General features: G+C 35.2%; 1 protein-coding gene across 14 annotated transcripts in view; it reads left to right on the forward strand.

The window, feature by feature from the left end:
* The window catches only part of MYCBP2 (MYC binding protein 2), a 292,153-nt gene that overhangs the window by 226,494 nt on the left and 52,355 nt on the right, over positions 1–13,304 (forward strand). For all 14 annotated transcript variants that reach the window (XM_010374615.2, XM_030921889.1, XM_030921891.1 and 11 more), the window contains one exon: positions 10,649–12,292. In XM_010374615.2, the coding sequence (XP_010372917.1) occupies positions 10,649–12,292 (1,644 nt within the window). The remainder of the gene's footprint in view (positions 1–10,648; positions 12,293–13,304) is intronic.

Below are 13,304 nucleotides of genomic sequence, written 5' to 3' on the forward strand. Positions count from 1 at the left end.
CCGTGCTTGTTAGAGCAGGGATCTCCAACCTCCAAGCCGCAGACCAATACTGGTCCATGGCCTGTTAGGAACCGAACTGCGCAGCAGGAGGAGAGCATTACTGCCTGAGCTCTACTTCCTGTCAGATCAGCAGCGGCATTAGATTCTCATAAGAGTGCAGATCCTAGTATGAACTGTGTATGCAAGGGATCTAGGTTGAGAGCTCCTCATGAGACTCCAATGCCTGATGATCTAAGGTGGAACAGTTTCATCCTGAGACTATCTCCCAGCCCCCCATTGATCATGGAAAAAATATCTTCCAAGAAACCAGTCCCTGGTCCCAAAAAGTGTGGGGACCATTGTGTTAGAGAAATAAGGAAACCCTCCTCCACCTGCCACTTAAGAATAAAGGAAACAATGGAACAGTTCCCCTACTTTCCGTAATTAACATGTATTCCCATTTTGAGGCAGTGAGTTGCTGGCAACTGTTTTCTCCTTTCTCCAAACAGTACTTCAAAAGTATCTTATCCTGGCTGGGCGCAGTGGCTCACGCATGTAATCCCAGCACTTTGGGAGTCTGAGGCAGGTGGATCACGAGGTCAGAAGATTGAGACCATCCTGGCTAACACGGTGAAACCCCATCTCTACTAAAAATACAAGAAATTAGCCGGGCATGGTGGTGGGTGCCTGTAGTCCCAGCTACTCGGGAGGCTGAGGCAGGAGAATGGTGTGAACCTGGGAGATAGAGCTTGCAGTAAGCCGAGATCACACCACTGCACTTTAGCCTGGGCAACAGAGCGAGACTTCATCTCAAAAAAAGAAAAAAAAGTATCTTATCCTGAAAGCACTTCTGTTTTTGGTTTAGGTTTTAGCTGTCTTTGTGCTACATAAGCATTGCCTCTTTCTCAGGATGTCACTTCTGGAGGCAGGAAAGGGTTATGGTTAATGCTAATCACTTTATCAAAATGTCTGATTTCTCTGATGTATAATTAATATTTTTCCCTTGCAACTAATAAGCAATGTGTGGAAAGTAAGATTTTTACTTTTAAAAGCATATCCAGCCTTCTTGTGTCTCAAGTTAATGCTTGGGAAGCAATACCTGTCTCTTCTTACTTTTTGAAGTTATTCTTTCTAAGGCCTAAGGTATATACCCATCAAATGATGCTCAGAGTTTTTGTCTCAGCTATCACAAACCCTGAAATGATACGCTTTTCCTAAGTGTTATTTTCCTTAACTATATTTCCTGGAGATTTAGAACATATTCAATAATATACTATGAGTATGTTTTCTTCAAGTTCAATTATGTATAGATGTCATTTAGAGAAACAGTATATTTTATGGATGATCCACTTTATGTATCCCATCTTCTTTCCACATTCAGATCATATGGATTAATGTCATAGTCTAGTAAAAAGCTTATTTCTATGTTATCCTTAAGTTTAAAATGTTGTTCTTTCATTCTGTTAGTATAATTCTTTTAGTGTACTAACATTTATGTAAATAAGTCTTACATAAATACTAACATTTATATAAATAAATCTTTAGCCTAAATCTTTTAGCATACCAACATTTATGTAAATGGATCTTAGTTTCTGTTCCATGTCCTAAGCTCCTTTACCATTCACATAATTCTATATTCCTCCTGATAAGTTTACTACAAAGAAGAATATTGGATGTATTGATTATGCAGTGATACTGCGTCTAAAGCTGTCAGTCAAGAATGGCTGCCATAGCTAAGAGTAGCTACTAATCATCACTGTCACTTTTTTTTTTTTTTAATCTTATTTTGTTTTTTTTTTTAGACAATTTCACTCTGTCGCCCAGGCTGGAGTGCAGTGGCGTGATCTAGGCTAACCGCAACCTCTGCCTCCCAGGCTGTAGTGATCCTCCCACTTCAGCCTCCGGAGTAGCTAGGACTGGAGGCGAGTGTCCCCACACCTGCCTAATTTTTGTATTTTTTTGTGGAGACGGAGGAGTTTCACCATGTTGCCTAAGCTGGTCTCAAACTCCTGGACTCAAGCAATTTGATTGCCTTGGCCTACCAAAGTGCTAGGATTACAGACTTGAGCCACTGTGCCTAGTCCTGCCACTTTCTAAAAAATCCTGTGAAGCACTAATAGAAGTGGGAATAATAATCACACTTAATTATGCCTATTTTTAAATCTGCATATTGTTTGATTAATCATATCTTTTGGCCAAGTGGAAGGCATGAATTATACATAGTCTTTACAAGGACCAATAAACTAGTTTCTAAATATGTTTTAAATAAATAATTTAAAAGTTAATTTCCCAAATATCCTCAACCATAAAGTTAGACCTATTTACTGTTTTGTAGGAGCCTATTGCTGTCAAGAGTATCTGAAGTTCTATTCAGAGAAAAATAGAAATGCACAATGACTGGGATTTAAGTTGAGTGAGGAAAGTCAGCAACACTGTTCCCATCGTCTACCATAAATGTGGCAAAATCTTATTGTTTATGACAGATCGGTAGAATTAGATTTTCTTATATCTAAATAAATATATATAAATACGTAAATGTAGGTATGTATAGCATGAACAGAATACAGTGCTATTTGAACGTTGTCATAAGACTTATTTATAAAACTTCCTCAAGCTCTTTCCAATATCTTGGTTAAGATTGCATCTAAGGTGGGAGGAGGATGAGGATTGAAAAACTACCTGTCAGGTAATGCTTGATTACCTGGGTGACAAAATTATGTTTACACCAAACCCCCATGACACAGAATTTACCCATGTAACAAACCTACACATGTCCGCCTTGAACCAAAAATAAAAGTTGGAAAGAAAAAAATTGGAAAGAAAAAAAAGCAACTGAAAGGGAAAAAAAGGTTGTATCTAGTAGTTTTACTAAGACTATAATATTTCTGACTGCTCCACTCTCTCCTCAAGATTGAGAACTAAACAACATGAGAAGCACAATTACATGCCAAAGATTCTTCTTGCCTATGGTTGTTTGTAGCATCCCAGTGGAATGTCTTTGAAAGTAAACTTTTTTATCTGTATTATCTCACCTGCTCTGAGTATTGGTGGCAGTGATATATGCATTGTAATTAGACACCTAGCCTCCTGAATATAATGTATTCCAATTGTATTGTCCTTCGGAATAGCCTGTTTTCAGTTCTTTTAACATTGCCTGCCAATAATTTAGCAAATTGTTACTGAATGTCACAACTTGATTATAGAACATAGTAAGAAATCAATAAATTAAACACCAAACTGAATTTAATGCTAAAACCTACCCTTTTTAAAAATGTATTACTGATTTTTACTCATGAAATTTAACATTTCCAGTCATCACTTAGTTGTTGACTCAACACTCAAAAATAATATATGCCACTTTTAAAATCCCAAAACCTCCAGATTTGTGTATTGCCACCAGGTGATGACAGTTGATTTTAATATTTTTGCACATCCTTCATTTTGAACAAATCTGTAAACCTCAAAAGATGTCAGGTGCTGCAAAAGGAGCTCTTACGCTATTTAAGTGCCATATAGTAAGGAGTTAGTTGACAGCTGATGCCTTGATTCTTCCAGTTTATGGTTCCAACGATAAGGTCAGGGTCCTGATACAGCAAAACCACCATTTGTCTTTGTTAAACTGAAATGAGAATGGGTTCCTTATTAGAAAGAAAAGTTACATAGTTTTATTATTATCATGAGTACTTAAAGAAGACTTAAAAAGTACAATTTACAATGAACTCAAAGTTTCTATGACTAGGAAATGATATGACTCAGGGAATTTAATACTTGGGATCCAAAACAAAGAAAGCCAAATGACCCATGAAGAACCATGTTGTTTATAAGGGCAAACTACAGGAAACAAACAGCATGAACTTCACAGGAGCACTGGAAACAAAATCCTGACTCTTCAAAATTGTTTTTAATATTATTCTGTTTAACTTAGTGATACCCAAAAAAGAATCAAAATTTTGTGGAGATGAATATAATAATTGGTTGTCTTATCTGCTTTAACAAGATTTTTTAAAAGCATTATTATTTCTGTCAAATGATTTTTAAAACACCTATCAACTTTTTTTCTTTTGGGTATAGATATCAATATATCTCTTATAGCTTGCTTTTTTAAATTAAAAAGTATAAATCTTTATAAAAATTAACTGTAACTTTATAAAAGTATGTTTAAACTTGAGCAGATTTTGTAAAAATTTAATGTGTAGAACATGTGTTGTTTCCAGCAACAGCTTAATTTCTTTAGTCACTTAACCTTTTTTCAACTTTCATTTTCTAAAATATTTCCTTTTTTGTTCACTCTGATTCATACCTAGGAATCCAGTCTCTCTAGCCTCTGTAATATATTGAAAAGACTTGAAGGCCATTTTGCCTTCAAACTTTTTTCCAGGAGTTTGTCCTTAAACCTCTAACATCTTATCTTACAAGTTTCCTCGTAGTTTTTCACATTTCTGTTTATGTGTGCTTCCAATTAAGATGGTATTCTTCTGATTTCCTATTGCTGTGTCTTCCTGCTATGTGGAGTCTTCACAGATTTTTAGCAGCCAGGCCAGAAGATTGTATTCCTTCCTACATTGGCAGGTTGAATTCTCCCTGAATTAACTCTTCCATTCCGAGGCTGCCACCGTCCTTGTTCATGTCTTGAAGAATTGTATCACTCTCCTAACTGATACTTTAACAATAGCTGCAAACTCCTTACTATGTGACACTTAAATAGCGTAAGAGCTCCTTTTGCAGCACCTGACATCTTTTGAGGTTTATAGATTTGTTCAAAATGAAGGATGTGCAAAAATATTAAAAATTTAACTTTTTAAAACTTAAGATGGTTTTATGCCATGTATGTTGCTATCTACTCCTCCTATTGTCTGTTGAGCTCACTGCATTCCCGCTTTAGTCGCTATCCTCGGAAACTGCTGTAGTCATTCTGGGACTTTTGTGTTGCCAAATTCAGTTGTCGATTCTAAGATGTCATTTTACTTAATCTGTCAGCAGTGTTTGACAGAGTTGGTCTTTCTTCCTGGAAACACATTCATTTGCCTGCTGGATGTTTCCTGCCTTACTGACTGCTGATTTCTAGTCTCCTTTCTACATCCTCATCTATTTCATCATCTAGAAATGTCCTAGGGCTTTGGCCTCTTCTAGGCGTCACTCCCAAAGTGGTATTCTGCAGTCATGAAGAATGACACATCTGTAGGCATATGACTCCCAAGTTTCTCAGCACCTGATACGATGTATACTTATTTGGTCATTCCCTCTCTCCTTTCTCCTAAATATAGACTCTATGAGAGCAGGGACTTTGTTCCTGTTCACCACTGTGTCTGCAATGCATAGAATAGTATCTAACACGTAATATATACTCAATACTTTACGTTGAGTGACTTCTTAATTTATGGGTCATTCATCATTAATCTTGACCATAATAATGAATCAGTTGAAAATAGCACTTATTGTATTTTAAGCAAAGTGTGTGTTGTGTCTAGTTTATTTCAATAAAACTAAGACAGCTATCTCCTTATTACCTGAATTTATTTCAGTACAACCGATTAATTTTGTTTTAATTGCCATGAGTTAAAAATTTTAAATACCGTGAGTTGTTTTAGATTCAGATGATACGTTTTTTAGCTTACTACTTTCAAACGACTACACTTTAAAGGTTCTGTTAATTCTTCAAAAAAAAGGTAAATTAAATACTTCATTTCCTGCGTAATAAATCATTGACATTCCTAACATTTTTCAGTGACTTATAAATTTTCTTTGCTTTGTTTGTGTTGTGACATGTTGTGTAAACAAGATTTGGTATCAGAAGTAGGATCTACAAAACAAACACTAAATACTGGGGTTAGTACTAACGTTTTCACTGAAGATGGACCCAGAAAAGTAGCCAAACACAGTGTCACCCTGAGTCCGTTCTGAGATACATACTGGAAAATTATAGTAATCGGTTCATTCAGGAAACCAGGTGACAATAGGTTAAGCCATAAGTAATATAAGTAACATTTCTTTATCTTCCACTATTAAAAAAAAACTTGTAAATCTTTATTTAAATGAGCACCAAATTAAAACCAAACAAAAGAAACGTAAGTCTAAAATGAAATGTTCAATTTTGATTTGTCAGAGATATGAGCCTAACTAAGTTTTAAGTTAACAGATTGGGGCATTAACACATATTAATCTAAATTAATTAATTCAACCTTTGTTTTCAGTTTTAGAGAAATGTAAGCTTGTTGAAAAATTTAGCAGAATATAAACTATTTAAAATAAGTTGATACTTGCATACCATTTGAAATGCTTTGTTTTTGCTTGTGTTCTCTGCTAAATTTTTTTTCCATTGAATCTGTGCTGCTTCTTTGCCAATGTTTTCCACTGTAGAATCTCCATCTTGCAACCTTGCTTCTCGTGAGCGCATTTACAAAAATTATGGTGTAGCTGGGCCTGCCTCTGCTCTCTCATCTCTGTCTCACAAACTGAAGGGTGGGTATACATGCATTCATGGATGGGCCATTCTTAATGAACATAGGGAGTGTCATTAAAGATGTTTCCGTTCATCTCAGTCATGTTCATGTCATTCCATTTTTTTAATTAAAGTTTATCATTTTATTTAAATTTGTATATGTTTGAGTAATTTATGATGCTCCTATTCAATATTATAATATAGATTATCATAATAGCTATGCATGTTTATTACATCTATAGGTTAAACATTACTCTTATTTAATTTTAAAACTTTATGAGATCTTTAAAATTAAAACAGCTATATAGAAAGAAAGAATTACCTAATGGGGGGAATTTTTTAAACCATTTTTATCAGAAAAAGATGATATATGTGCAAGGCATAAAGCACATTTTTTAGTCTTAAACTTGTTATGTAATATAAAAATCACTTTACCATTTTAGTTTTTTGTGTGAAACACTGATAATGAACTTAAAGTTTTTAAGTTTAAATTAGTTATTAGGACTCGTGTGTTTGTTTATGTCTATATGTCAACCTACCTGTCCTGTTTGGCATAAATTTTTCTAATATTGTTTTCCTCGTAACTAAGTTTTAACATTTTAAGCTTAGAAATGTTTAAACTATTGACAATTGAGAAAATTTCAGACAATTTAGAAATATGATTTTGGTCTTTTAAAACCCTGCAGATGCCTACTTAAATATTTTGTCTTAAAGTATTATTTAATTAAATTTAAATCTTGTAAATATTTTAAAATCTTGTATTTAAAGAAAATTTTATCAAAAAGAACTTTTACAACAATGCCTAACATATTGTGTGAGTTTCTCAACTAATTACTGATTTTCTTTTTTTCTTAGAAATAGATAAAATAGCTATATGTTTCTCATTATACAATTGACAGTATAAACGTATAAATAGGAAATATAAAAATAGAATAAATAGTATTGTACAACCTGTGCTATATAGTATACAGTATTGTGTGTAACAGCATATAGTATCATGTAACCTGATATATACTATATATCATGCCATGTGATATATGCATATAGTATTATGATATAGTATGATCCTGATAATTTATGATTTTGGCATGAAAAAATATGTGGGTAAGTGAATGAATACTTACTATTTAACATGTTTAGTTACATTTAATTTGCTTGCCCTAAGTTTCTATCCTGTCATTATTTCTTCAGGATTCCTTTAAAGTTAGAAAAATGTTTGCCTATTATCACTGAAATTTAAAAATACAGTCATTAAATAAATTAGGAGATGAATGTGAAAGTTTTATGTATAGTCTGAAGATTTTTAGCAAACTATTTGTTTATATTTGTTGATATTTTGAGCAGCCACAACATAATAATTTTAGTAATAATATGCTGCAAAACATTTGAAACACAAATGAAGAAGATAAACATAAATTAGCACTTGGGCTTACCCCACTTAAAAAGCATAGTTTTTTTTATATATAAAATATATATAAATTTATTTGGAAATTTATATATATTGGAAAAATAAATTTTTCAAGAAGATTTAGTTATCATTTGAGAAATACATCAGAGAAAGAAACGTTTCTGCCATTATTTATGTGCTTAAACTTCAACAGGTATTTAGCTGTCACCACTTACAGATCTTAAGAAAATATTCACCACTATTAGAGATATAATAAGATATACAAATGCCTATTCTTTCTAACACTATGTAATAAATTTTTTTGCTCACATATGACAAGTGGTCTTCCTGATATTTGGCAGATTCCATTTTTCAGGCAACCAAAGAGGTTGTTTTCATGATGAGTAAATACCTACCATCGTTAAGTGCGTGCATTCCTAGAATAGAGGTAGCATCAGCAGGTTTTCACCATTCCTTTGCTTGCAGCTGTTGTGCAGGTCAGCCACTGGGACACATCTGACACAGGGAGTAGGTAATCTTTGTCACAAACCCTTCCCATTTGTTAGAAATCCTACACAAGTTGTCCTTTTTTATAAATTAGAGAGAAAACCTCTTTCGGTTCACAGACGGATTTTTTGGAAAAAAGGATACCAAATATAAAAGACTTACTAATTGTTTGTCTAGATTCCCATTATGTGTGGTTCAGTTCCTGAAATAAATGTGATGATAAAGGTGATAAACATGTCTCCAGCTGTCAGATTAATAACAAAAAACAAATACTCCAAACATCACGTACTCAAAATTAATGGCCGTGACTATTGATGTTTAATCTATTAAATATAATTTGTTTACCAAATTTGCCATATACTGTTACTAGGTCAGTAAGATTAGATGGGCAGCAATTTTTTAAACTACTTTTGAACAGTTTGAGGGTACTTATTCGTAGATCACCTCTGTTTATCTGTGCTCTCCCAAGACAGCATTGATAGTTAGAATTCTAAATTGGGATTTTTTAACCCTTTTTTCAAAATTTAGCCCCATCTGTTAATACTCTATTTATAAAACAGAGCACATAATATCATAAAGGAGGTTCATGATTGAATAATGAAGCTTTGCAAGAAACTAAAAAGCATTATGTTTTAGTTACTTTTATTCATCCAAAGAACAGGAAAATTTATCTTAAATATTGGCATTTTGCAATTAAACATTTAGTTCATCAGTGTGCCCTATCTAAAGTACTTGCCATACTCTATTATTTCACCATGTAATTACTCAACATGCAAGCATCTAACCCTCACAAATCAGTAACTACTGTCACCTCTGTCCTGTGGCCTTGGGAGCCTTAATTCTAAAAAGTAGACTTTTAGAGAAGCTGAATACTTGGGAGTAGCAGAAGAAAAAAAATCAAGAAAATTGGAATATATTACTCATTCAACAAATATTTATTGAATACCTACTGTATTCCTGGACTCATTCATAGTATTACATAAGTGAAGAGTAACAGACAAAAATACCTGCCCCTGACAAAAATGGGGGCAGATTCTCCAGCACTACTGTCCTGAACCATAGAGAACTAGAGCGTGACTATACACACTTAACACATGCACACAAGCTTAAAAAACATTTTTCTGCATCATCTGAATTTGTTCACGTCCTTTTTTCTTTAAAAAAAAAAAAATAATAACCTGCCTTTAGAACCAGTTAACAAATCCACCTTAATTTCCTAGGAACTCTCTTTGAAAAAATATGATTACTTCCAGATAGGTTTATGGATTTTCAGTTTCTTATACCACTTGAAACCCCTCAGTCAGATTGCTTTTCTCCTAACAACTAACTGGTATCACTTGCACTAAGAGTGGAAGTTTTTATTTTAAGGAGGAAAGGTGATGTTGAAGTTTGTACCATTTACTTGGGTCACAGACAGCCTGGCCCTCATGCCTCAAAGAAAAGCATAAAATAAAATGAAGGAGAGACACTAAATGAAGCCAGGGTGCTAAAAACAATTAATGTCCATGCAGAAATATCTAATGGTTTGCTTTAGAAAAAGGAGGTAATTCTTCTTTTCATCCTGTTTTTCTGTCATTCTCCTGACTCCTTGTTTTGAGGGTCCACAGTTCAGACTTCTACTACTCATTCTGAGGATCCACCATTTCTGTGGTTTCCAAGGGGACATAGGCTCTGAGTTCTAAGCAGCTAAGCTTACTGAACTTTTGGAGTGTAACCTGTTTATAAGTAATTAAATAATAGCTTTAGGGCATTCATGTGCTCATTATAAACTAGTCTAATCTGATCATAAAATAGAGTGCCTCTTAGGCAACTCTTTATTAGCCTAATTGTATTTATGCATACACTTAAAAATTATAATTGTGTCTATGCATAAATTCATTTCTCTAATTCAACAAAACCCATACCATTGCCCTAAGGATGCAACGTATCACTCTGATGGAAATTTAACGCTACTTCACATTTAAAATACAAGTGTTAACATTAAATAATTTCTTATTCCCAAAAAAATTAATTTCTATCTCTTTCTTGTCTCTCACTGAATTTAAATTCTACCTAGTTATTGCACTAGGGCAGAGGTTGAGATATCACTGATAGTTCACACTGAGTTTGTTCAGCCTGTTTTGCATCCATGAAAATAGTTTTTGGTGGTAATGGTTGTGTAATGATGTGTAGAAATTTTACTGGAAATATTTCCCCCAGAATTCTTCAAGTGTTTTAGTATGTGTGACAAACAGTAAGAATTTTGTAGCTATGTTTTTTATTTCAGTGTTTAGTGGCTAAATCATCACTAAATTATAATTTTATTAATAAGTTTCACTATAAAATGGACCATACAGGTGATCGAGGAAACATCTCAACATCTTCTAGACCAGCTTCTACATCAGGAAAATCAGAGCTGTCCTCTAAACACAGCAGATCACTTAAACCTGATGGACATATGAGCCGGACTACTGCTGATCAGAAGAAGCCAAGGGGCACAGACAGTTTATCTGCTAGTGAATCCCTCATCTTAAAATCTGATGCTGCAAAGTTGAGGTCAGATTCCCATAGTAGGTCATTGTCCCCCAACCATAACACCTTGCAGACATTGAAATCTGATGGGAGGATGCCTTCTAGCTCCAGAGCTGAATCCCCAGGACCAGGTTCTCGGTTGTCATCTCCTAAGCCAAAGACTCTCCCAGCCAATAGGTCTAGCCCGTCAGGTGCTAGTTCTCCACGCTCCTCCTCACCACAAGATAAAAATCTACCTCAAAAAAGTACTGCTCCTGTTAAGACAAAACTTGATCCTCCTCGGGAACGTTCCAAATCAGACTCTTACACACTTGATCCAGATACCCTCCGCAAGAAGAAAATGCCCCTCACAGAACCTTTGAGGGGACGGTCAACGTCACCAAAACCAAAATCAGTACCAAAGGATTCTACAGATTCCCCAGGATCTGAAAATAGAGCTCCCTCTCCCCATGTGGTACAGGAAAACCTCCACAGTGAGGTGGTCGAAGTCTGCACCTCAAGTACTTTAAAAACAAATAGTCTAACAGACAGCACCTGCGACGACAGCAGTGAATTTAAGAGTGTGGATGAAGGTTCAAATAAAGTTCATTTTAGCATTGGAAAAGCACCACTGAAAGATGAACAGGAAATGAGAGCATCCCCCAAAATAAGTCGAAAATGTGCTAATAGACACACCAGGCCCAAAAAAGAAAAATCGAGTTTTCTTTTCAAAGGAGATGGATCCAAGCCTTTAGAGCCAGCGAAGCAAGCCATGTCTCCTTCTGTGGCCGAATGTGCCAGAGCTGTGTTTGCTTCCTTCCTCTGGCATGAAGGCATAGTACATGATGCAATGGCTTGTTCTTCTTTCCTCAAGTTTCATCCTGAACTTTCCAAAGAACATGCTCCTATAAGGAGTAGTTTAAATAGCCAACAGCCTACAGAGGAAAAAGAAACCAAGTTAAAAAATAGACATTCATTGGAAATATCATCTGCACTGAATATGTTTAATATTGCACCCCATGGACCAGATATATCTAAGATGGGTAGCATTAACAAAAACAAGGTATTGTCTATGCTTAAGGAACCACCTCTGCATGAAAAATGCGAGGATGGGAAAACTGAGACCACTTTTGAAATGTCCATGCATCACACGATGAAGTCTAAATCTCCTCTTCCCTTAACTTTACAACATTTAGTGGCTTTTTGGGAAGACATCTCTTTGGCTACTATCAAAGCTGCTTCCCAGAATATGATTTTTCCAAGTCCTGGTTCCTGTGCAGTTCTTAAAAAGAAAGAGTGTGAGAAAGAGAATAAGAAGGCCAAAAAGGAAAAAAAGAAAAAAGAAAAGGCAGAAGTGAGGCCCAGGGGTAATTTGTTTGGAGAGATGGCCCAGCTGGCAGTAGGAGGACCAGAGAAAGATACCATCTGTGAACTGTGTGGGGAGTCACATCCGTACCCAGTGACCTATCACATGAGACAAGCTCACCCAGGTAAATGATACTGTCGAATGTATGTATAAGTACTTTTTTCTTTTCTTTTTTTTTTTTTTTTTTTTTGAGACAGAGTCTCACTCTGTTGCCCAGGCTGGAGTGCAGTGGCCAGATCTCAGCTCACTGCAAGCCCCGCCTCCCGGGTTCATGCCATTCTCCTGCCTCAGCCTCCCGAGTAGCTGGGACTGCAGGCGCCCACCACCTCGCCCGGCTAGTTTTTTGTATTTTTTTTTTTGGTAGAGACGGGGTTTCACTGTGTTAGCCAGGATGGTCTCGATCTCCTGACCTTGTGATCCTCCTGTCTCGGCCTCCCAAAGTGCTGGGATTACAAGCTTGAGCCACCGCGCCCGGCCAAGTACTTTTTTCTTTACTGAACTGGATCACTTCATTTGAGCTGTTATATGAATTTTGGTAAAGGGTAGGGAATTTATGGTATCTTCAAGTACATTATCAGTACAGGGTTTTGCGAAAAACAGGTAAAGAAATTCTAATATTATGATGACCAGGTCATTTAGTGCTATTTCACTTTCATGTAGCATGTTTTAAAAAATTTTATTTGTTACCCAAAGGGTGTGCCATTAATGAGTCTTTCTCACACAGCAGAAACAATGGCGTGCCTATACACACAGGGCATCTCCTTTGATTTTACTATTTTCCTGTTCAGAATTGCAAATTAAATTAGATTATATTGATTTCTATAGGCTTTTTCCTATGGAAGTGATATTGTTTTATCAGAAGACTGCATTTTCAGTAAATGTATTGATTTCTGTAACATTGACTAATATTCCAAATTCACCTAATACAAATTTGTATTTGTAATTTTTTTCTTTGTCTACATATTATACCTCAAATGTTTTCTGTGACTTCTGAAAATATATCATTGTTAAAGAACTTTTATACTCGTTTTGTCTAATTTTATTGACATAATTAAGTATATCTAAATGTACCTATAGTCTATCTCTCTTTTAATCTGCCTGAATAGAAACTAAGTATCTCTCATATTTGGAGCACC

Source organism: Rhinopithecus roxellana, chromosome 18 (assembly GCF_007565055.1).
Source record: "Rhinopithecus roxellana isolate Shanxi Qingling chromosome 18, ASM756505v1, whole genome shotgun sequence".
In the NCBI taxonomy this organism is placed as follows: domain Eukaryota; kingdom Metazoa; phylum Chordata; class Mammalia; order Primates; family Cercopithecidae; genus Rhinopithecus; species Rhinopithecus roxellana.